Consider the following 26,725-nt stretch of genomic DNA (forward strand, 5'->3'; position numbering starts at 1 on the left):
ATTATACAAGGAAATCAGACCAAATTGTTCAGTGGAGAAAGCAGTGCAAAAGGAAAAAAGTATCTATAGCCACTAAGGTCAGAAGTGGCTATAGATCAGAACTCGTACTATTGATGAACCTTTTTTTTTTTTGAATTCTCATTCAATTTGGTGGGGAAAAAATTGCTACTGTTCCCACCCCACCTTATCAGAGAAGGAAAACAAACAAACAGAGGAACCACATGGATGCCAACTTTTTGTTTATTTTTGAAATTCTTGTAATTATGAAGATCCTTGTACAGGATACATCTTGTCTTTCACTGTATAGTCTTACAGCTTGTAGTCTCTCTGACTTCCCTTGTTTCATTTACCTATGAAAGGAAGATGTCATGGAAGAAGCTATTCCCATGGATTTTTTCAAACCCAGGAGCAGCCAAGAAGCTAGAGAATTGGGGAGGGAGGGACTCAGTGCCCCGACCACTAACAATGATCAAATAAGCTCAAATGCCATCAAAGGCTGATGTACAGAAGCAGAAACCTCTTGGGTTTGGGGAACAGGGGAACTGATTTTGGCAGAGAATTAATTACAAGCCCTTGGAAACATGGGGAAAGTGGCCAAGAATGGGATATGAACTGTTAGTTTATGCTATTTAATTCATCATTATGGAACAGACATAATATCCAGAAAGGAAATCCATCTATCTAAATCCAATGTAGAGGAAGTGTACCATTCCTCATGCATGAACACTGCATTTCTCCTATGTGCTTAATGATTCAGATTTCTGCTTCTCTCAGTATATGCAATAGAAAAATGACAATCTTTGTCAAGAGGCCAACTCCCTCCTAACTCTCCTAAGCTGGAAGAAAAAGGCACTGCACCGTGACAGTATTTCAGCCGTGTGAAGTATCTAAGGCTGTAACCCTTTGCTCCAAAAGTAGGTAAGTTTTGTAATGGTAGTTCCAGAGGAAACACAATGGCATTGTGCAAAGTGAAACAAACAAACAAACAACAAAAATGGTAGAATTAACAGTGTGGCAGATGAAGAGATAATCAAAGTTGGAAAGATTTGACCCCTGCAGCTGAAGAGATATTTCAGCTGCCCCAAAGGTTATGGTCTTTATACTTACCTGATAAATGCCCATCAGATGTGGTGAACTGGCTACTTAGTAATAGGACGAAACTATAGCTGAAGCAGAATTGACTTGAACCTCAGCAATGTATTGTGTGAATATAAATCCAAGAGTCTCTTACAAATAAGCTTTCTAACACTTCATTTAAAAAAAAAGAGGTAATGAAGAGATAGTAATATTTTTCAGTAAATTCATTTCCCAGAAAATGTATTTTTTGAATCCAAAATATTTATAGTTAAGAGTGGTTGTAAACTCTGTAATTCCTAAACTTTAAAACTAACCAACAGAAAGAAGGTGCTCATGATATTCAACTCTACAAAGTACTATTTCTGACCGAGACAGTTACTTACATCAAATAATTTTTCTATGTACATTTCTTCATTGACTTTATCTCGAAGTATATCTTGGTTTTGACGAACAAACATAATGTAAGTATCTGCAAGATCCATCCCTGGTTTCTGCGTATGTAAGAAAAAGAGAGAGAAGACGAGGGAGAAGTATAAACCACAGAGGTATAACTTGCAATGTTACTTTTTCATATATATGTATGTGTGTGTGTACATACACATGAACAAATAAAAACATGCACATATATGTACATTATTTGTCTGATCTGAAGTTCTTATCAGATTTAAGTGCAATTTAGAGGAGATTGATAATTTTGATTTAATTAATATGGAGCCCTGTTCTTTTAATAGGAAGCTGACCCTGTCCTATTTTAAATTTCCAGGAGGTTTTTGAAATATATTCATGAATGTATGTTTCAAGCAGCACTGATAGATATATCCAGATGCATATTTGTGTATATTTTGCAAGTGTGGACACACAAAGGCAATAATGCAAAAAAAAACAAAGAAACCAGCACACAATAATGGGAGAAAAATGACATGCTGATTATGAATTAATAGGCTTCTATAAACAGCATGAGGAAATACATGCGTAATACTATGAATAAATATTGAAATCTATTATATTTACTCATCCATACATACACAGTTGTGGTCTGCAGTCTGGATGTATAGTAGTATAGCATGGATATGAAAACAAAAGATGGGTACATTACAAGTCAAGAAAACACATACTATTTTTCACTACATTCCTCCTGTCACCTCCAATCATGGAATCATGTCTGCTTTGCATCATGTCAAGTCATGACACAGTTTAGAGGAAGACAAATGCTAACAACTCTCTTAAATGATTACTCTTTGCTGGTTAGTGATCATAATGAAGATTATCAATCAATCAATCAATCAATCATTACTTCAATAGGCCAGTCTGAAACATTTCTTAAGTTCTGACAAACTTAGAAAAAGAATTACTCATGAGAGACATCAATTTACCATAGTGGAAGTTCAAAATCCTCTTGGAAGATACCTTAAAATTCTAAATCAAAAACTTCAAAAAAAGGAATGAAGAAAACATAAAGAGACACATGACTTTCTGCATTTGGCCCAAGTCCAGAAAGAGGTCCAGACACTCCGCTGGAAATGCCCAATAAATAGTACTATGCGGAAAGTCAAAGTGAGGGCATTGAATACATTTCTGTTTTGCACCTAAGCAGTCAGACTTTTCTGGGCCATACTCACCAGGAGAAATGGAATGTGTAACCCAGCGTCTTTCAATCTTAGCAAATATTTATTTTTATTTTTGCAGTTACTAAGGAAACCTGGCGCAATGTATAAATGATGCACCCTTTTTCCACGCCATAGTTAGCTTTGGAAGTATCAGGATTGTTGTCTAGTATTTTCTTCTATAACACTCACTGACTTCACCAAGGAACAGAATGGAAGTAATTTGAAATTCAATATGCAAACCCAAAGAATTGGATGCTACTTTGTAAGTATCAGTATCTGTCATGTTACCCATTTCAATGTGCTGTTAACATTGTAACGTTTCACATGTCATCTTCTGTTCCGTGTTCCTTCACCCGGGTTTTTCCATTCCTCCGCCCTCCGTTGTTTTGAGGGCTTGGAATGTATGTTTGGGTTTGCGCTCCTGCTCAAGGTTACTTTCCCAGGCGCGTCTAACGGTTCCTAGCACCTGGGAGGGGGAGCGCCCTGACGAGGGATGAGGGCGGAACTGGCTCACAGGCAATGCTTTAAGTTTGTATTTGGCGCGCTTTTGCTCATTCTCAGCTTTCTCTGTATTTGCATACTATTCCTTTAATAAATCAGTTATCCTTAAGCCCGAGTTTGTGAGACTGAGTATTTGGGATTAGGCAACCATTACAGTATCAATAATAATGTCGGAGTGGAACTTGAGAGATTACCAGATCAATCCCACTAGGCAGGGGTTGATTTATCAAGGATGGGAAAGTTTTTGGGGAAAAAATCTGAAAGCTACATCTTTTCTTGGTAAGAAGAGAAAGTCAACCGATAACCCTCTCTTCCTATAAACTTCTCCATGGGTAGATGGAGGAGGTCAGAGGCATCCATCAAATGCCTAGAAATGCCCTTTTTTGTTTTCCAACATTTCTCTAAAGAACCCTGGACATAATATGCTATTATTTGTTATATTTGTTTTAGTGATTTTAACAGTTGTAAACAATCCAGAATCCACATGGAATGAAGTGGTGGATAAACTGCATGCATAAATACATAAATGTTCACAGAATATATGACACGAGAAAAAGAAAAAGAAAGATACTTTGATAAATATAATAGAATAAACCATTTGGCAGCTTGGAGATTTCAAAGGAAACAAGGGTACCTGAGGGACCATCTCATCCCCATTGCATCAACCTGTCCCACCCAATCACGGAAAGATGGCATGTTACGGACCCCGTCCGTAAGAGAATTCCATCTGGCGGGGTCCAGGAAGCGGGCCTTCTCTGCAGTGGCACCCGCCCTCTGGAACACTCTTCCTCCAGAAATAAGACAGATTCCATCTCTTGCAGCCTTCCAAAAACAATTGAAGACTTGGTTCTACCACTGCGCTTGGGGTGGGAAGTAATAACACCTGGAGATGGTTAGCACCTTAAATGGTCCCTTTAGATACACGTGAATGATATTCCAACGGCTACCGTCATCTGGATTTTATATTGTATTTATGTTTATGTCATATTTGTATTTATATTTATTAGAGTATTTTTGTTGTAAACTGTCCAGAGTCCCCCCTTTGGGGGGAGATGGGCAGTGGCTAAATTTAATAAACAAACAAACAAACAATATTAGAATACAAGTCAGAAGGCTGGCATATAAAATTTGTAGTCAGCTATTTTATTTCCACAAATTTTTCTAAAAAGTTGATTTATCTTCTTTTAAGAATCCAAAAAGACAATCTATCATTCTTTGACACTGTCTATACAATATTTGTTTGTGAACTGCAATAGCTTTTTATTTCATCCAATACACAAAACATTTTGTTTGTAATTTTTATTTATTTATTGACTCTTTGGGGTTCAGTTTCATAGAGGGAAATTCATCACAATGGATTTAGAGTTTAACATCTTAAGAGGATCTTTAAAGTGCAAAATGCAACATGCATCTATACAGAATAACTGTGTTTATGTAATAGCCACCCTCTCCTCTGGTCAACAGACAATATACAGGGTAGGATGACACAGTCTGTCATAAGGTGGTCATGTTTTTAGCCTTCCTAATCACTACAGAGTAGGCTTGGATGTTGTCAACTTTTTCTCCACCATCTCCCTTCTAATTCTTTTCCCCACATAATGCATACATACATACTCATCATGCTGTTCTTTTGTGATAAGCAATGTTATGCAGAGTGCCGATAAAGGAGTAAAAAATAGTAAGCCACAGAAATGAACACATAAGGTCAGAAAAACAAAGAAAAAAAATTAGCTAAAGCTAGTGTACAACGCCAACATTCAGTATACTTTTCCATAGCTTTCTTCCTTACAATGTATCATTGCTTCCACCATGACCATACAGTATAACCAGTGAGAAGATGCCTCAGGCATGGGAGCTCACCCATCATGTAGACCCTTAACTGCACAGAGACCCCTGATCTTTTTAGAGGGTGATGAAGCTGAGAAGGTTTGAAAAGAGACATGGTGCTAATAGGAGTTTTTTAACTGCTATTTGGGAGAGAAGTGAAAGCTGAGATTTGTCAGTGTGTGTGAAAATGCTGTTCATCAGAGGTGGAGCCTGGCAGTACATCTATGTGATGGAAGACAGATTCAAAGGCTTCCAGAAAGAGGCATGTGGCTGATCAGCAGTCTGGTGGCTGAAGGTCCCAGAGAGAAGAGCATAGCCAAGAACAACAGAAGAGAGCAACTGTCAAGTCCCTGTCTCTATAAAGTTAGCTAAGTAGGACACCTGACACAAAGGGAGGAGTCACAAAGAAATAGTCAGCCTGTTTAGCTAACTAAAAGTTAAGAGAACTTTCCTGTGTAAAGTGGGAGACAATACAGTTAACAAAATAAGCACCTTTTTAACAAAGTGAGAAAATAAAAGAAAGAACTCACACAGAAGCAGTGAAAAAATACCCCAATATTTAAGAAAAGTAGTATCCTTAAAGTACCAGAAGAGTGGCTTCGGAAAGCCATTTTTAACAAAACTCACTGTGAATAATCTCATGCAATTCTTGAACAACCCCAGTTTAATTTGTAAATAGTCAACTAATAAAAGTGGTAGCCCCCCCAGCTGTTACCTATGATTTGTCTAGTTTGTTCCCATCATGAAAACATTTGAGCCATGACAACTGCTTCACATATTACCTTTGTTTTTTAAAATTCTCACTTCTTTTTGAGGATCTCATCAATTCTACCCAACTTTTACAATCTTCCTCTTCCTCTTGACCTATTCACTCTTCCTTCATATATGTTCTGCAATTCCATTCTCATTCATTCTATGTGACCAAATCCCTTAATGTACTTCTTGTGAAGTACATTATACTGATCACTCACTTTTGTATTCATTTCACATTCATACAGCTCTCATCTGTTCTTGATCCTATCTTTTCTTACTACATATAATTTTTAAGTACTCCATTCCCACTGCACTCAACTTACTTTTGCTTTTCCTGACATACCCAATTCTTATTTCCCTGTAACAGTGGGTAGAAGCAAGATCCTATACAGTTCTTTTGCTTCTTTCAACTTTTATTCCATGCAACAGACCACATACTATCTGCTACATTTCTATCAGCATTTGGCCTTCTTAATAGTTCTCCATCCATCTTACCACTTTAGTAAACCTCTTGCTAGGAAATACAAATTCTAGTTCTAGTTTTTTGCCACGGATGTGTAACTTGTAATCATTCAGTCTAATTTTCCCTGTCAAACACAACTAGTTTGGCCTCTGATACTTTAATCTTCAGACTGATGCTCCTTGTTGCAAAATACAATCTGTCTAATGTGGAGTCCTTGGTGCTCTCTGAGCTTGGTTGTTTGCTTGGAGACATTTCATTACCCAACTAGGTAACACGATGTTACCTAATTGGGTAATGAAACATCTGCAAGCAAAAAACCAAGCTCAGAGAGCACCAAGAACTCCAACAGTTCAATCCTGAGCAACAGATATTATCTTCTATTGGAATCTGTCTAATGTTTACAGTATTACAAATCATTTGAAGTCTCATTGCCATTGTTCGCACACAAAAGTGCATCTACAGTCATGTCCTAGCCAATACACCTCTTACCATCACTGCAAGCATTCCTTATTTATTTTTACTTAAATAACATTAAGCAACCAAAGGGAAACACATTCTTACTCTGACAAAGTACAACAAGGTGCTTCAGAGTGGGTGTGGGCATGCTGTCAGCGGCTCCTTCACTCCAATATGTATTTTCTTGAGATTGAGCAGCTCGCACATGAGCTCAGAAAAACATACAATTTCTTTAAGGAGGCACTGTCAGATACCACATTAGCATGATGCCTACTCCAAAACACTTTTTTTTTTTTTTGCTTTGGATCCATTTCTAATATATTAACATTTCAATTTCATTATCATTCTATACAAATCTTCAAATTATTCCTTCCAATATTGCCTTACTTCAGCTTCATCCCCAATCATTTTTATTTTTAATTCCATTCATTCTGCTGAAGGCTCCTTGTTTAGCACTTTTCATCCACTTCCAAACCATTCTTGGAACAATCATTCTCCTACATGCATTTTTTTCCTCATCCACAAGCACTTTCACTTTATCATTCCACTAAGGGTCTTTTTTCATATTTCCCATTTGTATAACTCCATACATTGCAGTGGCACTCTGTAACAAATTCTTTTCACACTTCCGTATCTACATCTTCAAGCACCTTCTATATCCTCTTTCCTTCCATTCATTTTGTTGTGAGTTATTTCTCTTCTATCAGAAAGTAAAGGTAGAACGAGGCATAAAAATTAAATTGAATATTGCTCCTCTTTCACTCCCTCCATGCTAGTCTGTCACTGGCAGGGGACTGAATTCTTTGGAACATGAGTGGAGCATTCTGACTTAGCAAAATGATTTCTTTCTTTGTGGGATCAGAGATATTCAGTATTCTTCGAAGCACACACTCTTTCTAAGTAAATTTCAGCAGCAGAAGTGTGCATTACATCATAATTGTATGGGGAAGGACAATGCCACTTTTGCACTCTGTGCAGAACCCAGATAGTTAAAAGTGTAGATGTAATGTTTCAATGCTTTTGTTAAATTCACTGTTTCCTAACAGAATCAAAACTAGCAAACTACGTACACTAGAAGCTTTTGTGAATTAGTGTTATGTTGAATAATAATTTTCACAACAAATCACAACTTACTATCTTCATGCAAATCTGTTTTCAAGTTTTTTTTAAAATCCTGAAAATAGTCAATTCTTGAGGGAAAAATTCCCATTAGCAGTTTTTCTTCCTTTTTCTTGGAGATGTTTACCTAATTTGTGACATATGGGAATTTCACACCTAGTGAATATATTTTCATGTAGCTTGTGGCATGAGACTCTAATTATTAGAAGAATATACACAAGTAAGATAGCTGCAACAGCTGGTGACATTTACCAATTAGAATTACAGTTCTTTAAAACACTTTATACTTTTTCTTTCCTGCCCTGTAGACAGGGTAATTATCTCTGATAAATTTGCTGAAAAACCTAATTTTCCTTTTAAATAGTTTTAGTTGCTATATATACACGTCTGAATATACACAACTGATTCTTCAAAGAATTTACAATGGCAAAACTCTCTAGTTAAAGCTAATGAAACTAGATTAATTATCTAGTTAAGGTATAAAAACCATTTAATGAACAATTACTTAATAAAATCTTTAAATAAAAATATATCTTGTTATATTAAAATAGGTGAAGCATGCAATGTAAATCCCAATAAGCTGTTTTTAGCTAGTCTAAAAAAAAAATTCTGCTTTGACTGTCAATTTAGTGGGTAGCTGCAGAGGAAGAGAGGTCAGCTTGGTGGCCTCTGATGAGTGCAGTGCTGCAGTGTTTGATCCTCTCCTACCTACTTTTCAACATTTGAAGTCCTTGGGAGAGGACTGATATCCAGTTATTTATTGCTACAGAAGGCTGCCCTGGCAATGCACTCGAAGTCTGGTCCTAGTACCTGGAGGCTGTCAAGATCTGGATGGGAAGAAACAGGCTAAAGTTGAACCCAAGGAAGACCAAATTGCTGTTTGTACATATGGGTTCTGGTGTTAGGTTTTTGGTGTTCTCTGAGCTTGGTTGTTTTCCCAGTCTAGGTAACATCAGTGTATGGGAGAAGGAAATTTGTTGGTTATTTACACATAGTAGCTTGCCCTGCTAGTTTTAGAGTATGGTTTCTTCTTGATAGTTCCTTGATTACAATATTGTTTCTTTTCTGCTTGTGTACCTGGTGCTGCTTCCTGCTTATGGCTGCTGGGGAGGATGTGTCTCTGGACTGCTTCTTTCTTTGACTTTTGGTTACTGTGTATCTTTTAAATGGTATGTAGATGGGGTTTTTTTCTATGTGTCTATTGATGGCTGATTTGTCAGAATGCTAAGCTTCCAGGAATTCCATAGGAGTTTAGGATTTGCCTTGATCTAAAATGTTAACAGTTTCTCAATTGAAATTGTGGTTGAATTTGTCAATATGTTGAGAGATTAAGGAATTTTCATCACGCTGACTGCCAGTTGATTATGAATGTGTTCTGTCAATCTTGGCTGTTCACGCCTTACACTTTAAATTGTAGATTATGTCCAACATATGGGCTCCAGTTTAAGGTAAGTTAAATCTTTGTTATGAATAATCATTTTTGTATTATTGTACTATGGATATGCACAAGTTTCTTTGTAAAATGCTGAGAATCAAACAACTGTGGTGCTTTAAAAATCTGCCTTATAATAAATAAGTAAATTGGGGGGGGGGAGAAAATGAGTTGTTTTACTGTAAAACGACAGATATTTTTAAACTACTGAGTAAAATATGGACAACAAAACTACATGTATAGTTAGAGGTTCAACAGATATTCTCATAATGCCTTTGGGAAGGTGGTCTTGGTGCATTCTGCATTCTAGCCTCCTGGGCTTTGCCCCAATGCCTTGTCAATGAACTTAGTCACTGGCTGTTACTGAATGCCAGGCCTTCCTCATTCAGGATTAAACTCTGGATGAGAAGGCTGATCTGGCATGTATCACCAAGATTTGGATGGGCATGCGTAGAATTCCTCTCCTGGATTTCAAGTGTGGCACCAGCTGTGACCCCAGGGCTATACAGGTAGTTCTCACTTAACAACCATTCATTCAGCAACTGAAGTTATGACAGAGCTGAAAGAATGGTATTTACACCCAGTCCTCAAAGTAACAGCTATTGCAGTGCCCCTGTGTCACATGATCAAAATTCAGGTGCTTGGCAGCTTGCCCATGTTTACAACTGCAGGGTGCACTTCAATGCCCCCAGTTGCCTATCTCTGCCCTTTTGACTGCTCTGCACTCCACCTCCCTGTCGCCCCCAGCTGACCTTTGCTGTTCTTCCTCCCACTGCTGACAAAGTGTGCCTTGCCTGGCCCTTTGTGAGACATGCTCATGTGACCTCAGCAACCTCACTGCTAGGTGAGTTGTACTGGCTACAAGTAGGTTTCTCAATGTCATTCAAGGTTGCTTCTCATCTATAAAGCCTTACATTGTAGAGTGTTGAGTTAGTGCAGGACTTTTGGTCTCTCATTATTTTAGCCTGTCCCACAAGATCTGAACAGTTGAGTGTGCCCCGGGTCCCCTCTTTTAATGAATGTCATCTGATGGAACCCAGAAGGAGATATGCCTTCTCTGTCTCTGTGCCTTCATTGAGACCTGGATGGCCCTTTGAAAGATCTGATACTTTTCCTGGGTTAGACGAACCTATCTTTAAGGAATGCTTAGGCAGATATACGAGTGACCTTTTAAAGGATTTTTTTGTTTGATACCCTGTTTGCTGTTTTAATCTGATGTTAGCCACCCAGAGTCACACTTACGAGTTGGGTAGACATGTAAATGGAATGTATAAATGTACAAACGTATACATGGAATGCAATCAATCAATCAATCAATCAATCAATCAATAAAGTCAAGTATGGAGATTGGGTTTGAACGAAGTTTAGTATTACAATAACAAGCCTGCTTCAGCTTAGACCTGTGCACTCTACTTCAGGTGCATCTGCAAAGAGGAAGTTGGAAACATCATGAAAGGTAACGTACTTCAAATGACACTTGTTGAAAAATTTGCAGGCTTCTCTTGTCCTGCTTCTGTATGTCCTATATACAATTAGCTAGAGTGGATACAGGGTGCTAGAATTAGACAGATCATGGGTCTCTTATGTTCTTATTTTTTCCAGTTTAATATGTTGCTTCTGAAAAGGACAACTGTGGTAGTAAAAACAGTGACTATTAACAAGCCAGGACAGAAACTATACTTTTATTCTGGCTTACATAAGCAAACCATTGTTTTAACATCCAGTTCATCCTTTTTTATATGAAACAGTAAATCAGTGCTCATTTGGGAATGGATATTTCTAGCTGAACATGTATATCACTTCTATAACTCTAGTCCCTTCTTTTGAATTTTGCTATGTTTCATTCTCATAAAAATCTTGTTAGATACAATAAATAGTTTTCTCTTGCAAGTTTCTAAAGATGTGGAATGCACATTTAGAATCCCAAGGAAATAGCTTGGAATAGGGAAGGGGGCTTGTAGTGGAAAGCAAAGGGTGGGAAGGGGATTAAGCCCACTTCCTGCTGTTTTTCTGTTCTAAATTCCCTGTTCCTAAAGCTGCTTTTTCAAAGTGTCATTCCACACACTTGCAACTCTTTGGCAATCCAGGTCCTAAGACCAACAGATAAATGTGGCTCCTATACACGAACCAGATTTGGCATATTCCCCATGACCTACATGGACTGAAGCCTTGCTGTATTATAAGAATAGAAAGCAATACTGTATATAATTAGCATATTTCAGTTCTCCTGGCTACAGTGATGATGGCAAAAGTTTATTAACTCTACTGAGCAGGGCAGGGGATTGGTCCTGAAAATGGTGCCTTCAACTCTGTGATTCTGAGTGTGGGTCACACTGGTTGTTATGTTAGCAGGACATTGTGACTAATGACACTGGAAGCAAACTGATATAAAGGCATCTATTGGCCCCAGGATTAGCCATCACCCCAAAACACTGTGTAGAAGCTCAGGACAAAGACTGTGTTAGCTTTGACTGGACTGAATTGTGTGTATGGACACCAGACATCAGAGGAGCATATTACTTTCCTGACATTTATATTCTAGACATTTATGCCATGGTAAACTGTACAACTCTCAATGCAGCAATAAGACAGCCTGCATATTATTAGCTGTACTGATTAGACATTTTGGGAGTTGTGTGAGCCCAACAGATTTGATTGCCACCTGATGCTAAAAAAATCTAACCTAGTTTGTCACAAATACTCAACAGTACTAGTCTGTAATACTGTTACAGTATTAGTCCAAGGGCATTTTTATACACAAGAAGTATCAACATTTTCATATTTTTTAAAGATTAGGTGCCAGTGCTATGCACAATGGAAAGTACCATTTTGCTCAGTGAACATCTGATAAGTTGCCACATTTCAAGAGGAAAATGCAGGCTAGAGCTTTTGGTTTGCTTGTTTTTGGTGGAATTTCAGTTTGATCGGGCAAGGTATCATTGTTTTCAGGGTGCTCATACATACCTGCCAAAACTGCACACAGCTAAATGGAAAGATGGTGAAGGCAAAAGCATGAAACAGAATACAAGGAAATGAAGTATTGTAACAGGGATACTATTTGGTTGGTAACACACGTAACCAAATACACTAGCAAAAGAAAAAAGAGAAGAGTTTAAAACAAGGAAATTAACCACAGTAGATCCTTTTCTTGAAATTAATCACTTGTTAACCTGGCGAGATGAACAGTATTTACAAAGAGAGAGACAGAAAATTCCTGGTTAATTATATGCTGCGTCTGGGGCTCTTACTTCCTGGGGCTTCACCTAATCCTGCAGGTGTGGATCATCCCTTCCCATTCACTGGTGAGGGGAAGGGGGCCCTTTCTATACAGCTTCCCTCTGCTCTGCCCTGCCCTGGAAGCAACAGATTTAAATACAGAAGTATACTAAACCTTTTTACCGAATGTTAACAATATATGAAAAGGGCATGTTACTTTTTTAATGAAGAAGATTCGCAATGTTTAAATATACACTTAAAAGAATTACCTTAATACATAAAAACAGCTACTTCATACTTCATTAAGCTGGGATATAAAATGTATTTTTCCTCAGAATTATTCAGCAAAGTCAGTAACACACAAAATCTAAGCCATTTTGTAGTCATTTAAATAGATTTATGCTGCTACAAGCATGTGGGTATAGAATGTGCCCCAAAATGTTTCAAAATCTTAACCAGTTGTAATAATGATAAAATCAGTAGTTGGAACAGTAGACCTTGTTTACATTTGTATTGTCTGGATAATTTAATGAAGTTCTATAATTTAACACTGCCTGTTTTAAGTTTCTGGCTTCAGTGCTATTGGTAGGCAGATACCAACATATCAATTTTGCTCATCACATCTGACCCTGGAAGACTAAGAGGCAGGTTCTTCCATCCTGCCTTTTTTTACAGTGATATTTCTCCCACTTTATCATACCCGTTTTATTGAGCATATCAGGCAGTGTTTGAATTTTATGTACCTGACCTGCTGTCAGACCAACATTCAGACATTACTAGTAGGGTGGTCAGATTCTGTACCATTGTCTGAATAACAATTGACTAAAACATCAATTAGTCAATTAGCTAAGGTGCTTTTGCTGATGCTGAGTAAATCAATTTAACTATTATATCAATGGTATAGCCAAATGTCAAATCATTTCCTTACAAAATGTGTACCGTTCTGATCATCCAGATCACCGGAAAAAGGTCAAGCAGAAGACACATACTTGAGCTGGTCTGAATGATTGAAGCAAACTGATTAGCGGGCATTTGCACTATATGATATTTTAAACGTTAATGATTTGCCACACTGTCTTTGAAAATATTATTACATATGTAAATACTACTTCTGCAACTTAAGAAGAAAAACATACACTTCAAAAGGATTTAGGAAGTATAACTACATTTCTGCAAGGCAGAACTTAATGTTATTATAGTTTGGATTTTTCTTTTTTCTTTTAAGAAGGGTATACGAAATGCAGAATACAAGTTTTACTTCATTTTTTTTTCTCTTTAGCCCATTTTTCCTCCTCTTAAAACTTTTAGGACATCTTTAGTTCTTTATTTAACACCCACACCCACACATACATACACTGTAACTTCTATTCTCTAAGTAGACAGTTATGTAGAAATAGATATCTTCTTAAAATTTCCCTCTCCAATCCAAGGATATTTCTCGTTTATAAAGAAATAACAACAATGCCTTGGATCTGTTCCAGGTTGGAAACCCTTTTTCTATTAGGGCTGTACTGTGTCTTTGTTAAGGAAATAAAAGGAAAGGAAAGCTATGTAAAGCTTATCACAAGTTCAGTGCATTTATTTTGTGGGCTGATTTAATATTTTAGAACATTCAGTAATGCTTCTGTTCTACAAAATGTGGTTTTCAAGAAGAATCCTTAGATTATTGGCTTCCTTGAAGAGGATATCTCAGATCTTCTATATCAACTTACACAAGCCTGCAAAAATAATTGATACGGTATTTTTCTTGGGACTGGAGAAAAGACAGAATGGATAAAGGTCAAGGAAACAGATTGTTGAACAAGTGTTTCTAAATATCTTATCCAGATCCTCAGGTGGCAATAACTAAAACTGTTCTCTCAAACAATTTAATAGTATATATAAACCTGTCACAGCAGGCCTTTGAAGGTTCTAAGACCCTTCTGAGGGTGAAAAATAAGAGGGCTTCTCTGCCATGATTGCCAAAAATTAGGCAAAAATAATATGTTCCAAATTTATCATTGTTGATATGAAATTTATACTACTTGTACTCTAATAATCAGCTTACTTATTTCATCTTCCACATTACTTAATAAGCCAAAGAGTCAGTGCAACTCTGCAGGACAGGTGAATAGAAAATAACTATTTCATAGTAAGATCAAGACATTGACAGAAGCATCAGCCATTCATATTCATTTATGCTTTACTGTCTAGCCATATCTACAGAGTAATCCAGGAGAGCTTTAAGTCTCCAAAAGAAAGTTACAAATTTCTGTAGACATATCAACTTAATGACTCCTACACTCCTGAAGAGAGGAGAAACTACTGCTAGTCCTTCATGAGGAAACTGACATGACTGCTATTAGGACAGAAATGGACATATTTGCTGGTCTCAACTTTCTTGAAGACCAGATAAAATACAGTCAGTAAATGAACACCTACTGATTATCTCCAAGATAAACCTAAATATGTACAGTTTTGATGAAATAGTAACTATGGCATTATTTGCTAATCCATTTTTAAAGAAAGACAAATTAAAAAGACAACTAAGAATTGAAGTGGAGAAGTGTATTAATTTTCTGCTCCACATTAATACTGTAAATTGTTTTCTTAAACATAGAATTACAAACATGCACTTGCTACAGTGACACTCAAGTGTTGTGTATCCTTTCCCACTGATGCTTTTCAAATCCCAATTACTCTAACTTCTTGTTCAGAACTGTAGCCATGAGCTAGGACCACTGAATGGAGCAGAGCTTAACACAGTGGAGAAGCTGTGCACCGAAAGAAAATATTATCTTAAATAGCTTTAATGAGCATGTTAGAGAAGTACAGGTTATTGATCTTACACACTCAGCCCTCCCAAGCATAAAGAATCACACAGTTAGACAAAGTAGGTTTAAAAGTAAAAAGAGTCTTATTGATTTTATTCTTTGTTCAGTTACATCCATCTTCGGTAAAAAATGAAAATTCTTTGTTTCTTTGGTTTCCTAAACTTAATGAACTCTTAGCCCTATATGCTGCTAAGAGCTGCGTGGAGTAAAGGGGAAAAATCTCCTTTTGAATTCTTCGGCCCGCCACATGGCCCAAGATGGAGGGAGAGGAGAACAGCATACATGCTGCCTCCTCAGTCGGTGGAAGGAGGAGGAAAAGAGAGCAAGAGGAGGAGGGAGTGGCAACAAACAGCTTCCTCGCACATAGAGAGTCTGCATCCTAGAGCAACTCATACATATGCTAAGCAACTCATACATATGCTAAAATGAGGCATGCTGATAACATCTCCAACAAAAAAGAATTGTTGGATTCCAACCACATCCAATATATTTGCACTGACCCAAGATACAAGATTGGGTTTATGTGTGCATATGAATGTGAAGAAGTGATGTATGAGCTGTTTACAGAGTCTGACAACTGAGCTGCAGGGCACAAAGCACCATTTTTCTGTAGCATCATTTCTTTTCAAACAATCCAATTTGAATGGTGAAGTACTGTATACACAATTTTCTCCAAATTCTTTTCCAATTTGATCCATTGCTGCATTTCTCAGGAATATATTTATTTTTTCCTCTTTCCTCATGCAACCATTATTTGCTGCTTTTCATTTCCCAGTATTGAACAAAGGAGAATTTCACACAGTGATACTTAAGGCCTGCTCTTTTCTGGACCATGTATAAGGCTCTGGAGTGGAATGGCCCTTACATTTTGAAGCATTGTGGAGTCATTGTTATACTCTAAGTAAGGGTGTAGCAATTATACCATAGCTAGGGCAGTGTGAGGTAGAGGTTAAAATTTTGGGCTTGGACCAGGAGACCCAAGTTCAAGTCCACCTTCAGCTATGCTGACTTTGGGCCAGTCGCTGTCTCTCTGCGCCATGGGTCACAGAACGTGATATCCTAGAGGGACAGACTCTACCGTCTCCTTGTTTTGTTATCTCAAAATAACAATGAGGCCAACATAATTTTATACTGAAGAAATAATAGGATTGATCTGCATGGCTGGACATTTCTATTTCTCTCTGGTTGTTTTTTTTTTTAATTTTAGGGTGGTGTTTGCATTAGTTTGGTTTGGAAAAATGGTATACCATCATTGATAAACCAAGTGTTCCAAATGGCATCTCACAATACGTACTGCACACAGAACTTCTACTATATGAGCTACAGCTTGAAATAGAACAGGAGTAGAAAAAGAACAGCTCGGTCAGAAAAAGAGTAAACACAGGTTTGCAAATGACAGTAGAGATAGGAAAAAGCTTTACTGTTTAAAATTTTATAAATAAATTTTAAAATATAAAAAATGACTTTTTCCTTATTTAAAGCCCTTCTCATTTATGCATTTGGCTACATAACACTGTGTTTAGTAACAGTAATTCCCAGAATTGTACAAAGGAGGTTTAGGCATGGGAAAAAGGCAGGTAAATTCAGAAAAATCTGCTTTAGCTTCAAACTCTTTTTATACTGTATCATTCATAGTTTTTACCTGGTATTATTAGATACAACATTAGGGAGGGGAAAAAATGGAGCATGACTACAGATTGAAAAGAAATATCTATTTTGAACAGGACATTTACATCTTGGTATTTTTAGTGCTTGAAAGATATGAGCTCCACGCCTGGATAACCTTATATGCTCATCTAATGCAACGTGGACATCTGAAATGTGTAAGACAGATATTCATGGACGCAGAATATAATTGTGAACTGTTCACTTTCATGAAAACTCCAGTGAGCTAAGCCTAGGAACAATTACACCCAGATGACAAAATTTCCCCCATGACACAGTTTCTAGGTTACAATCCTCACTCCTGCACAACTGAAAAAGTACACTGAGAGTAATCCTTCAAAGCTTTGCTCTGAGACTTGTAGTAGCTTAAGGGAAATGAAATGCCCTCCAAGGGCAAGAAGTATCTGCTTAAATACATGGTGTGTAACTATAATGAACCTTTAAAAGAAAGTGCAGTGATAATACATGAAGAAGTACACACAGCAGAAAGCAACCGAGTTATCACATTCATACTTAAAAAGAAAAATACTTACAGGAACATCAACATATTTTGCCGCCGCTTTTACCTTTAGAAAATGTAAAAGTAGAAAACAAATACTGTCACTTGGTATTATTGGCTCACAGTAAATTTTTCAAATTAATATTCAGCAGTTGATGTACTTACAGTGAATGAAAGTATTGATGAGAAGAAAGTGCCTTCATCATACCTTGATAATTTAGATAATACACCTTCCAGCACTGCAACAAACTATATTAAGAAGCACAGTATAAATATTCATAATGCATAAAAGAGCTTGAAATTACTTTTAACAGCTGCAGAAGTGGGGGACGACCTTTCCTTTATGGCTACACCAGAAACCACCTACTGCCAAATTCTTAGTTAGATGTGTGGAGTCCTGGGTGCCCTCTGAGCTTGATTGTTTGCTTGCAGACATTTCATTACCCAACTAGGTAACATCATCAGTGAGAGTGAGGGTGGAGTTTGCTCCCTGTTTATATACAGTACTTGCCCTACCAGTTTTGGTGATGAAAACTCCTTATCTCACAACACATGGACAGATTCAACCACAGTTTCAACTGGGAAACTGTTAGCATCTTAGACAAATGGCAAATCCAAAAACCCTAGGGAATTCCTGGAAGCTTGGCATTCAGACAAATCAGCCATCAATGGACACACAGAGATAAATCATATTTATATACCATTCAAAAGAGACAATTAAAAAAAAGCCAAGAAGAAAACAAAAAGATCAGAACACATTCTCTCCAGCAGCCAACACCCAGATAAGCAGGGATTAACACCAAACAAACAATAAAGCAGAAAACAATACCTCAATAAAGGTGAAAATCACACCCCCCACTAAAATGGGCAGGGCAAGCTACTGTATATAAACAGGGAGCAAACCCCACACTCACTGGCATTGATGATGTTACCTAGTTGTGTAATGAAATGTCTGGAGGCAAACAACCAAGCTCAGAGAGCACCAAGGACTTCATAGTTCAACCTTGAGCTACATCTATTCTCTTCTACTGGAACCTTAGTTAGATCTAATAAAATTAAAAGGTATTAATGTAATTGATCTATTCAGAAATTATTTTATACACACACAGACACTCAAATTGTTCAGAATTACAAAAACAAGGTGTTGGTTATAGATTTACTTAGAATAAATCTACTGAAATCCATGGGGCTTCAGTTATGCACTTAGTTATGTTAATTAAAATCCTACTATTTCAGTGATATTATTTCAAGCACCAGCAAACCTAGACCTAACACAATGTGTTGTGATTTAAATATGAAAAGAATTTCTTAACTTCTTAGCTAGGTTACTTTGATGGATTTAAAAAGCAAGACAGCACAAAAGAAATGGCTTCTTGATGACTCTACCAAAACAGAGTCCATTGGGAGTTGGGCAGCTATAACGAATTTGAATAAACAACAACAACTTTGGAACTTCCTGCTTTGGTTGGCCCCTTTCATTAACTGGTGAATATCTAATTATTGCCACCTAGAATCACACAGTCGGAGTTAGGCAGCCTTATAAATCTTGCAATCAATCAATCAATCAATCAATCTAAAAGGCATTTTTTCCCCACAACTGTGTATCTCATTTACTGTAGATCACTGTCTCTCAACTTTGGCAACTTTAAGCTGTATGGACTTCAATTCCCAGAATTCCCCAGCCAGCACGCTGACTAGGGAATTCTGGAAGTTGAAGTCCATGCAGCTTAAAGTTGCCAAGGTTGAGAAACTCTGCTGTAGATGCTTTAATATTACTCATGTATGTTTTTTTTAAATATGTAACCCTTTTTATATAACCCTTTTTCTTTGTGTTATTGCGTAATGTCACATTGCATTGGTTTCAATAGTAGCCAGCTACTTTGAATGGTTGATAAACATTAAAAGAATGAATGCTTTTATATAAATAAAATAAATCTCTTCAGTTAATGCACTTGTGAAACTGGTATTGGTCTTCTGTTACTACATTATTACTGCTATAGCAATACCAAAGGGAAAATAATCACTCTTGGCTCCCTCCTTAGTGACTTCGCTTCTACTGATTAAATGTAAACAATGTGGAACAAATGGCTAATTGCAGTGGGAGAATCCTCAAAATCTATCAAGGATGGGCCATGTATTTTTCATACATTGAATTTCAACTTTCATGAACTCTACCTAGCAAATATTGAGGATTAATAGAAATTTTTGGCAGTCCATGTTTTCCCTCTTATCTCAACAAATAAAACAACCATGCAGCAGTCTTCTCCAATCTGGTGCTCTCCAGTTACTACAATTCCTACCATTCTTTGCCAACACACTGTCTGGAGATTAGTAGAACTGTAGACTAACAGATATGGAAAGAGACAGGTTGTGAAAACCAGACTTTTTCAGAACATATTGTTTGATTCCATGTTCACTGTGGGCTTTGCAATGTGTTTGGCAGGCCACTATCAATGTTCATTTCAGTGTTCACTATGTAGATGTATCACTATTTATTTATTTATAAACTATAAATAAATTTATTTATAAACAATGGGCCACTGAAGATGGCAATGTAAACGATATATATGATAATATAACCAGGGCAAAATTAAACAACAAAGAATTAGGATCTGGAGTTTGATTAGAAGAATGGTCAAGAGGGAAGAAAAGAAAATGTGCAGTTAAACAGTTCTTTCAGTATGTTTCTTCTTCAGATCTTTCCCAATTTGTTTTCTACTTATGAAGAAAAAGTAATCAAACAAGCAAAATTAAAAGAAAAGGCTTAAACAGTTCCCTCCACCGTTGTTCAAATTCTTTATTAAAATAGACTTGTAGGACTATTTATACTTCTCTTGTGTTATAATAACTTTGGCCCTCCATTCCTGGGTACAAAATATTAAGAGGAAGTATCTTGTGCCTTTCTTATTTCCTTTTTTCTAATAAAAGCCGTATTTGTTGCCCACTAATCAGAATATACACTCAGTCTCAGAATACAGCCCAACCTCTAAAATCATCAACACAATAATTTTAAACAACTTATAAACAAACCCAAGCTAAATAGGTGAACACTTCTGTTGTTCTTATTTTGGAAGTTCTAAGTGACAAAAACCATAATGAAAACCTTATCACACCTTGAAAATATAAAGCTAGTGATTTTTTAAAAAAAATGTATGAACACAAATATTTTTATGAGAACATTATTTATGGTTACAGTAACTGCAAAATGTTTATAATAATAGAATAATAACCAATCTTACAAGTATTTTGAAGAGTAATTGCTTGACATCTAAAATCACATTCTTAGAACATAGGAATAGCATCTTTTAAGTGAGAGGACAGGACAGAATTCCATCTGGCATGTTGTTAATGGCCACTCTAACAGTGTCATAACAGTGTCATATTCCTTGTTCTCTATAAGGATTTGAAAGTCTCACCTTGCAGCAATCCAAGACCCCTAATGGTTTAACAAAGTGATAATAGTGAGCTACATCATCACATCTTATTCGGTTTTTCTTGTATCTATATATATCTATCTATTCTGTTTTTCTTATATATCTTTCTTTTTATATCATCATAAGAATCATTATACAAGAAGAAATAAGAGATGGACTTATAAGTAAATGAATGGATAACTAAGGCACTTCTTCATTCATGACACTAATTCTCTGGCCTCCTATTAGCATGCCAATGCAGTATATTGTATTTGTAATCCAATCCTCATTTTCCTCAAGAGTACTTTTTCAAAATGCTAGTTCAAATGTCCCTAAGATGACTGGATTTCTGGAATTACTTTATTTTGTTGAATTTAATTTGCTAAATTAAAGTTAACTTTTGTTAACAATTGTAAATGTTAAGAATCCACAAATACTTAAAATGATTCTGTTGCAGTGGTGAAGGTGCTTGACTGAGACTGGGATGGGTCTAGGTTAAATTCTATCCTCAGCCATGGAAGCTCACTGGATGGCTTTAAGTGAATCACTCTCTCAGCCTGACCAGCTTTACAACATTGTCATGAAAAGCTTAAGAAGGGAGGGCTGTGCATGGCACTTTGAGCTCCTAAAAGGAAGCAGGATATAAATCTAGCCAAGACATCAAAAAATGTTACACACAAAGCAAAAATCAAGTATCATGTTTTTGCAGTCACTTGGAAATCTAGGGAAGGGGGAAAAGATGATTATATTTTTCTACTAACCCATTTTTTAAAATCTGTTCAATTGTGTCTGATTCTGCAGTTTTCTTGGCAAGTCTCTGCAGTTTTCTTGGCAAGGTTTTTCAGAAGTGGTTTGCCATTGCCTCCTTCCAAGGGCTGAGAGAAAGTGACCGGCCCAGGGTCACTCAGCTGGCTAAGGTAGGACTAGAACTCACAATCACTCGGTTTCTAGCCTAATGCCTTAACCACTACACCAAACTGGCTCTCTATTGAATTATAGCAACATAAAAATTATTACAGAAGGAGTGGTTAACTGATTCCAATTTTATATCATATGCAAATACAGACCTATACTCCCTCCTTGGCCCTAAAATCTCTTTGCCCTTTAATGATAGGGAATAAAATTTTAGTGCTATTGAAGCTCCCCCCGCCCCCTGTTTTTAAGATAGCATACAATTGAATGTAAAAATAATTAAAATTATTAATACACTGAAATGTAAGAACTAAGCATATGAATTTGCTCATATTCTTCCTATGGAAGAGAGAAAAAGGTGGGCCCTGTTCTTGGGCTTTGCATCTTTATTTTATTTATTTGCATGGCTGTTCACTCGGCATACAATTTAGGGCAGCAAACAGTTAAGTTAATAACAGTAATAAAAATATCAACCAAAAAATTAAAACACAGCATGTGTAGGGCAGCATATATAGCCACATCAATAAACCCCTAACAAGGAGCTCTACTAGCTTCCTGGCCAGTGCTTGTGTTCACTGATGCAAGATCCCAGTGTATGCTGAAGGGTTACAAACTGTTTTCCCACCATAAACACAATGCTTGGTGTTGTATGGAATCATGAATAATTTGCCTCTTCTGCTTTTTCATAAGGCTTAAGTACATGGAATTAGTTGTTGTCTTCACTGTTTCACACAATAGTATTTCCAAATTGAAGTTGGCCACCTTAACTCTTTCACTTCAATGGTGTTTTCAGGCTATGGACAGATTCTAGAACTGAACTAGAAAAAAATAGGCAACTGCACATCTCTTCTCCCTAACATTTATAGTCATTTATAGCCAGTGCAGTTCATTATTTTCTATCCCAAGAACCTCATTAAATTGACATCTATCTATCTATCTATCTATCTATCTATCTATCTATCTATCTATCTATCTATCTCAGCAATGCCCATAACAAACTGTGATGATGAAAAAAGAATATAAATTGCAGCTTTTGTGTGATGATGTCATCATATTTGCGTTGTCACTTGCCTCCTATCTCCCAGCCCACCAGCACCCATATTATTTGATGTACCCTCAAACTACCACAATTATTTCAAGGGTTTGTGTCTTGCACTACACAAAAGCAGAAAAACTCAGTAGCAACATTTAAAACAAGAAAGATTAAAAAGAGGTTATCAAAAAGTCTTTTAAACCTTTTCATATAAGGACAAATGTCTAAGTATAAGTGGGCTTCAAAAACATTGGAAAAAGCTGAAAACATACTTTCCTCCACTGCAACATGAAGCAAACCAGAAAATTTTTTTTTTACCCAATTAAAACTAATCCCAGAATAGTAAAAATGTGGTCATATTAGATGCTGTTAATTAATTAAGGCACTATAGCAAGAAGGGTAAGAAAATCATATCTGATTAATAGATATTGCATAAAAAGACTTGTTCAAATTGAGATCCAATTTACACCTATAAATATCTTGATGATCTCACGCAGTGTTAGTCACTAACCTAATTTAATTTTAAAAACAGGAACATGGAAAATATCAAACATTTTTTTCTTTGTAAAAAGCAGATATGGATATTTCTCTCTCTCCCCCAACTGCAGTTTGTCTGCAAAATATTAATCCATTTACCTTTGAAACAAGAAGTGAAATTACTTCCTTCACAGTTTCTTCAATCAAGTCATCTATTTTGGAATGATATTGTTGCTGTGTTTCAGAAAACCAGAGTAGCATTAGTATATTAAACGAGCACAATGCTATTTATAATAAGTCATATTTGCTCAAAGCTACAAAAATTGACAGATCAGAGTTACTTAAAATTATTAAAAGAACAAAGCCTTGAAAATGATCCACCCAAGAATTTCTTTCTTTCTTACAATATGCAGAAAATTTCCCCCTGTATGCATCTGAGTTAAGCAGCTAATGGGGTTATTATTTAAATGCAGTAAGGTCTTATTCAGGGAAAAAAATATGAAGGATATTTTTTGTCTTCTCTGTAATTAAGGTGGCTATTTATTCCCCTACCCCAAAAGGCTGATTTAGCTGCAAAAGCAAGATGAGAAAATTTAGTAAATAAACCACTTTCTGTCTGAAAACTCTCATTCACATGTTATGTTCTTCAGAAATAAAATGAGTGGCCAATTGTTTGCTCTTCAAAGAACCCTTTTAAGAGTGAAGTGAGCCGCAGATTATACAATTCCTATACAATCTGTTCAAACATGGGCAAAAAATAAAAATTAATCAGAAAACCTGAAGGATGGCAATAAATTACTCAAACATAAAAGTTGTAACTAAATCAGTTGCTGCTCTCCATCTTTCTACTACTGCCTTTTTCTCGCTAATGAAAACATTGTCTTTAAGAAACACAATTTAAATTAAATCTGAAAGACTTTCACATTGTTTTTGATAATAAAGCAACGTCCACCCTGCAGTTTGTAGGAGCAAAGGCTCCTTCTTTTATTCTCAACATATATTCATTCAAAAAAGTAATTCTCCCATCAGAACATTTGTTTGAAAGCAAAGAACGCTTCACTAGCCCACTTCACAAAAAATGTGTCTTATAAAGACTAACCCTGTCTTGATGGTTCAGGGCTACATGAATCAGCAACAGCATAATGCTTTGAATAAAGAATACCAACATCAATCCAAGCATTCACTCAACTTTGCAGGAGTCTGTGGCATATTTTTCTGAAATTTAGGGTTTCTAAAGGCAATTTACTTCCTTTTTCAAAGTGTCACACATATGTACTAAATACTTTCAAGAAAAGTTGCCTTTGTGTTAAGACGCTTGTGCTTAGTTTACCTTGGCGAACTTTTGAAGCTATTAATCTTCCCTAATCTTTGACCTTCAGATGTGTTGGCCCTGCAGCTCTGCTCAGCCCAACATATCCAGAAGACATGCAATGTCAGGGAGTTCCACTGCTTATATAAAATGGGCTATACTGCAACCCACAGCTACAACTGTCACTAGGATAATCAAGGGCAAGGTTGTCATCTATACAGTCGGTAAAAACAAGACCTGGAGCTGACTGTAGTTCTGATCACGAACTTCTTCTTGCACAATTTAGGATCAGACTAAAGAGATTAGGGAAGACCCACAGATCAGCTAGATATGAGCTCACTAATATCCTTCAGGAATATGCAGTGGAGGTAAAGAATCGATTTAAGGGACTGGACATAGTAGATAGGGTCCCGGAAGAACTCTGGACAGAAGTTTGCAACATTGTTCAGGAGGTGGCAACAAAATACATCCCAAAGAAAGAGAAAACCAAGAAGGCAAAATGGCTGTTTGCTGAGACACTAGAAGTAGCCCAAGAAAGAAGGAAAGCAAAAGGCAACAGTGATAGGGGGAGATATGCCCAATTAAATGCAAAATTCCAGAGGTTAGCCAGAAGAGATAAGGAATTATTTTTAAACAAGCAATGTGTGGAAGTGGAAGAGGACAATAGAATAGGAAGGACAAGAGACCTCTTCCAGAAAATTAGAAACATTGGAGGTAAATTCCAGGCCAAAATGGGTATGATCAAAAACAAAGATGGCAAGGACCTAACAGAAGAAGAAGAGATCAAGAAAAGGTGGCAAGAATATACGGAAGTCCTGTATAGGAAGGATAACAATATCGGGGATAGCTTTGATGGTGTGGTCAGTGAGCTAGAGCCAGACATCCTGAAGAGTGAGGTTGAATGGGCCTTAAGAAGCATTGCTAATAACAAGGCAGCAGGAGACGACGGCATCCCAGCTGAACTGTTCAAAATCTTGCGAGATGATGCTGTCAAGGTAATGCATGCTATATGCCAGCAAATTTGGAAAACACAGGAATGGCCATCAGATTGGAAAAAATCAACTTACATCCCCATACCAAAAAAGGGAAATACTAAAGAATGTTCAAACTATCGAACAGTGGCACTCATTTCACATGCCAGTAAGGTAATGCTCAGGGTCCTGCAAGGTAGACTTCAGCAATTCATGGAGCGAGAATTGCCAGATGTACAAGCTGGGTTTAGAAAAGGCAGAGGAACTAGGGACCAAATTGCCAATATCCGCTGGATAATGGAAAAAGCCAGGGAGTTTCAGAAAAACATCTATTTCTTTTTTATTGACTATTCTAAAGCCTTTGACTGGGTGGACCATAACAAATTGTGGCAAGTTCTTAGCGGTATTGGGATACCAAGTCATCTTTTCTGCCTCCTGAAGAATCTGTATAACGACCAAGTAGCAACAGTAAGAACAGATCACGGAACAACGGACTGGTTTAAGATTGGGAAAGGAGTACGGCAGGGCTGTATACTCTCACCCTACCTATTCAACTTGTATGCAGAACACATCATGCGACATGCTGGGCTTGAGGAATCCAAGGCTGGAGTTAAAATCGCTGGAAGAAACATTAACAATCTCAGATATGCAGATGATACCACTTTGATGGCTGAAAGTGAAGAGGAACTGAGGAGCCTTATGATGAAGGTGAAAGAAGATGTCCGAACAGCCAGGAAACACGCTGAGACAAGGAACTGGTCTCTAATATTTATTGCTAGTACTTAACAGGAATCCTAACAAACTGAAGAAGCGTGGGAAAACCCAGACATATAAACCCCAAAGGTTAAGGCGGTCCTGATCTGTGTCTCTTTGAATGGCTGACCATTTCCTCAGTGCTACGCATGCGCTTGATAGTCTGGATGGGAGCCCCCTGCTCGCCATCCTTACTCATGACAGAAGAAAGTGCAAAAGCTGGCTTGCAACTAAACCTCAAAAAAACCAAGATTATGGCAACCAGCTTGATCGATAACTGGCAAATAGAGGGAGAAAATGTAGAAGCAGTGAAAGACTTTGTATGTCTAGGTGCGAAGATTACTGCAGATGCTGACTGCAGTCAGGAAATCAGAAGACGCTTAATCCTTGGGAGAAGAGCAATGACAAATCTCGATAAAATAGTTAAGA

General features: G+C 37.0%; 1 protein-coding gene across 4 annotated transcripts in view; it reads right to left on the reverse strand.

Moving 5' to 3' along the window:
- Positions 1-26,725, reverse strand: part of CADPS2 (calcium dependent secretion activator 2) — a 351,208-nt gene that overhangs the window by 23,893 nt on the left and 300,590 nt on the right. For 2 of the 4 annotated variants that reach the window (XM_063309563.1, XM_063309562.1), the window contains 5 exons: positions 23,423-23,497; positions 17,594-17,677; positions 17,463-17,495; positions 2,103-2,120; positions 1,461-1,568 (listed from right to left, as the gene is read on the reverse strand). In XM_063309563.1, coding sequence (XP_063165633.1) covers positions 1,461-1,568; positions 2,103-2,120; positions 17,463-17,495; positions 17,594-17,677; positions 23,423-23,497 — 318 coding nt within the window. The remainder of the gene's footprint in view (positions 1-1,460; positions 1,569-2,102; positions 2,121-17,462; positions 17,496-17,593; positions 17,678-23,422; positions 23,498-26,725) is intronic. The other 2 variants (XM_063309566.1, XM_063309564.1) reach the window with 1 other exon arrangement.

Source organism: Candoia aspera, chromosome 7 (genome assembly GCF_035149785.1).
Source record: "Candoia aspera isolate rCanAsp1 chromosome 7, rCanAsp1.hap2, whole genome shotgun sequence".
NCBI lineage: Eukaryota > Metazoa > Chordata > Lepidosauria > Squamata > Boidae > Candoia > Candoia aspera.